This window comes from Mus caroli, chromosome 7, assembly GCF_900094665.2.
Source record: "Mus caroli chromosome 7, CAROLI_EIJ_v1.1, whole genome shotgun sequence".
Taxonomy (NCBI): domain Eukaryota; kingdom Metazoa; phylum Chordata; class Mammalia; order Rodentia; family Muridae; genus Mus; species Mus caroli.
In genome coordinates this window covers 46,466,417-46,469,285 of record NC_034576.1, presented here as the reverse complement: position 1 = coordinate 46,469,285, position 2,869 = coordinate 46,466,417, and the positions used below count along the sequence as shown (strand labels likewise).

The following is a 2,869-nucleotide window of genomic DNA, read 5'->3' as shown; positions in this document are numbered from 1 at the left end:
TCTGTAGACCAGGCTGGCCTTGAACTCAGAAATCCACCTGCCTCTGCCTCTTAAGTGCTGGGATTAAAGGCGTGCACCACCACACCTGGCCTTCTTTCCTTTTTCTTAAGTCAAGGTCTATTTGTGTAGCCCAGGCTGGCTTCAAGCTCATAACACTCTTCCTGCCTCTGTGTCTGGAACTATGAACATATCTTACTACACTGTGCTTACCCACGCCATGGGTAGACAGACTTCTAGAGTTGGTCAACCCCCACCCACAAGGCAGGCAAATTAAGTCCCTGCAGGTGCTTTCTTCGGAGGAAAGCCTGCCTGCCTGTGTTCACAGTGATCTGTCAAGCTAGAGAGCACTCCCACCATCCAGATATCTAAGTGTGAATCTTTGGACAACTGGTGACTTCTGGCCAGCTTTTCTGGGGCCGGCCTCTGTCCAGGCATCTGCCCAGGACCCTGCTCAGTGTCTGTCCATCTCACACCAGTGACTTCCTCACACCCCCCTGTTCCGGCCCAGTCTTTTCCGTTCAAGTGCTACAGGCCAAGTAGGCTCAAACTGTGGGTTTGTCTTGGGCATCCACAGCAGAATCAGAACCCAGAGCTTTGAAGCCTGAGTGAGGGGAGGGGGGCACTCAGGCTTCCGTCTCTCTGAGAAACAGACGATGAAGGGGCCCTTCAAACTCTTTGCAACCCCGGTGAGCCTCCACGATGAGCCTAGACACACCAGAACTCACCTCTGTGGGTGGCCGGGAGGGGGAACAGGGTCATGGAAGATCCAGATGTCCATGTGGTCAAGGCTAAACTGTACTAAATAAAATTATTTCTCATCATCACTATACATGCATAATAAATAAAGTGTACATCAAAATTAAGCCGTCTTGGGACCCTTTCTTAGGAACTGCCCCCTGTCCCTCTACATGAACTCTTCTGAGACTGTGGCAGTGGTAGGGAGGGAGGGGGAGGGAGGGAGGAAGGTGGTGGGCCAGGCTAGGGCTTGAATGAGGAAACCATTGTTTCCCACCTTGCTTTTCTGCTCACCCCTCCATTCCAGACGTCTGACTGTTCGGTTGTTGTTGTTGTTGTTTTTTTAAAGATAGGCTCTTCCTTACGTTGTAGTTCAGGCTGGTCTTGAAGTCACTCCAATGGCCCTGTCTCAGCTCAGTCTCTGGAATTCCGGGATACAGGGGTGTGTTACTACAATGGGTTGCTGTGCAACTTGCCTGCTCCCTAGGGAGCGAGGTGGAAGTTTTTGCACCGCAACCAATGGCGTGACAGGACTTTGTGCCCCCAGAAGCCGGGAAGCTTCCGGCTGTTAGGGGATTTTTTTTTTAAAGTAGAAAGGAGGGAGGGACACAAAGAGTAAAAAAAGGTGGTGGTGGTGGGGGACAGGGACGGACAGCTTGTCTTCGATACCCTGGTCCCTTCCTCTGACACCCTTCTGGGTCAGCCACACCTGTGGTTCCCCAAGTGTCCCTCTCCTCCTCCTTACCCGCTCTTCCCCTCTGGTGCTGGGAAGGAGCCGGGCCCGGGCAGCCCTCCAGGGCCTTCCCGGCCTCTCTGCACTTGGCCGGTGACGGGCAGCCGGCCAGGCCGCTCCCATGGGGACCCGGATCAGAACAGGGCGGGAGGGACACCGAGAACTCTTCCCTGAGGCCGGCACCCGTCCTGCCTACGCCGGGGAAACCGGACTATCCTTCCCGGCTCTGGTTTCTAGAAAACTCCTGACTGGGGCTAAGAAAGGCTTCCAGAACCCGCCCCGCTTGCCGCGTGCACCTGAGACTCCCAGCCCCCCACGCCCGTTCCCAAGTCCCAGGATTTCCCTCCCTTTTTCCTTTTCTCTTTTCCCCCTCGTTCTTTGCCCCCACACAAGTGCCCTCTCTGCTTCCTCCCTCTCCCCATCTTGTGCTCTGGCCACTTCTCGTTCCTCCTTCCCCTCCTCATTCATCCAGGACCTAAGAATCTGGACCCCTGTGCCCCCAGACTCTGGGGTTCCAGTTCCCCTCTTTCTGAGGTCACGCAGTCTTCACCTTTGCATCTCCACAGACTCAGGTGTCTAAGCACCACATCCCATCCCCACTAGGGCCTTGGCATCCCTCCACTCCTGTCTGCTCGCTATTTCTCGCCCTTTAGAGCATGCAAGAGGAATGCGGGGCGGCCCAGCGTTGCCTCCTGGGAGTCTCGAGACTCCATAAAGGGCTCCTCCTGGAGACCCACCTGTCCCTGCTAGGGCCTGGTTAGAGCCACTGCGGTCCCAAGTCCTGGGAGCAGGAGAAGGTCGCCGACATGCCTGAGGCTAAACCAGGTGGCTGGCCCGAAACCTTCTTGGGGGTGGGGGTAGGGATGGGGTGGAGGGTAGGGTACAGACAAGGGGATTTCTACTATGGGAGGAGGGGGTCCTTTGCCTGTTCCTACATCTAGGTAGAGTATAGGTTCCTTTTCTGCTTGGGGAAGAGGGACCCTTTCTGTGTGCACAGATGGGGTCCCTTCCTAATGTAGGACCGTGAGGTCTATTGTCTGTGTAGGGTTGGGAGTCCCCCTTCCTCTTTGGGGACTGGGAGACCCATCTTGGGTAGAAATCTCAGTTGTGCAATTATAAATTGGCCTCGGTTTTCTTTCTCTATCCCCTTCTCTCTTGGCTCTCTCACCCCACCCCCACCCCCAAGCCCTCCAGGCTGTCCTCAAACTCTGCAGCCTAAGCTGGCCCCAAACTCACTCCGGAGCTAAGGCTGGCTGGGAAGTCCTAAAATCATACTGCCTCAGTCTACCAAGACTGGACGGCAGGCATGGGCTATTACACCCTGCTGGGGGGGGGTCTCCTTTTCTTCTTTCCTTTCCTTTCCTTTCCTTCCCTTCCCTTCCCTTCCCTTCCCTTCCCTTC

At 55.5% G+C, this 2,869-nt stretch overlaps 1 protein-coding gene across 1 annotated transcript in view; it reads left to right on the top strand.

The window, feature by feature from the left end:
* Positions 1-2,203: 2,203 nt before the first annotated feature.
* Positions 2,204-2,869, top strand: part of Mybpc2 (myosin binding protein C, fast type) — a 23,698-nt gene continuing 23,032 nt past the window's right edge. Inside the window, exon 1 of the mRNA XM_021166277.2 lies at positions 2,204-2,293. Coding sequence (XP_021021936.1) covers positions 2,275-2,293 — 19 coding nt within the window. The 5' untranslated portion in view covers positions 2,204-2,274. The remainder of the gene's footprint in view (positions 2,294-2,869) is intronic.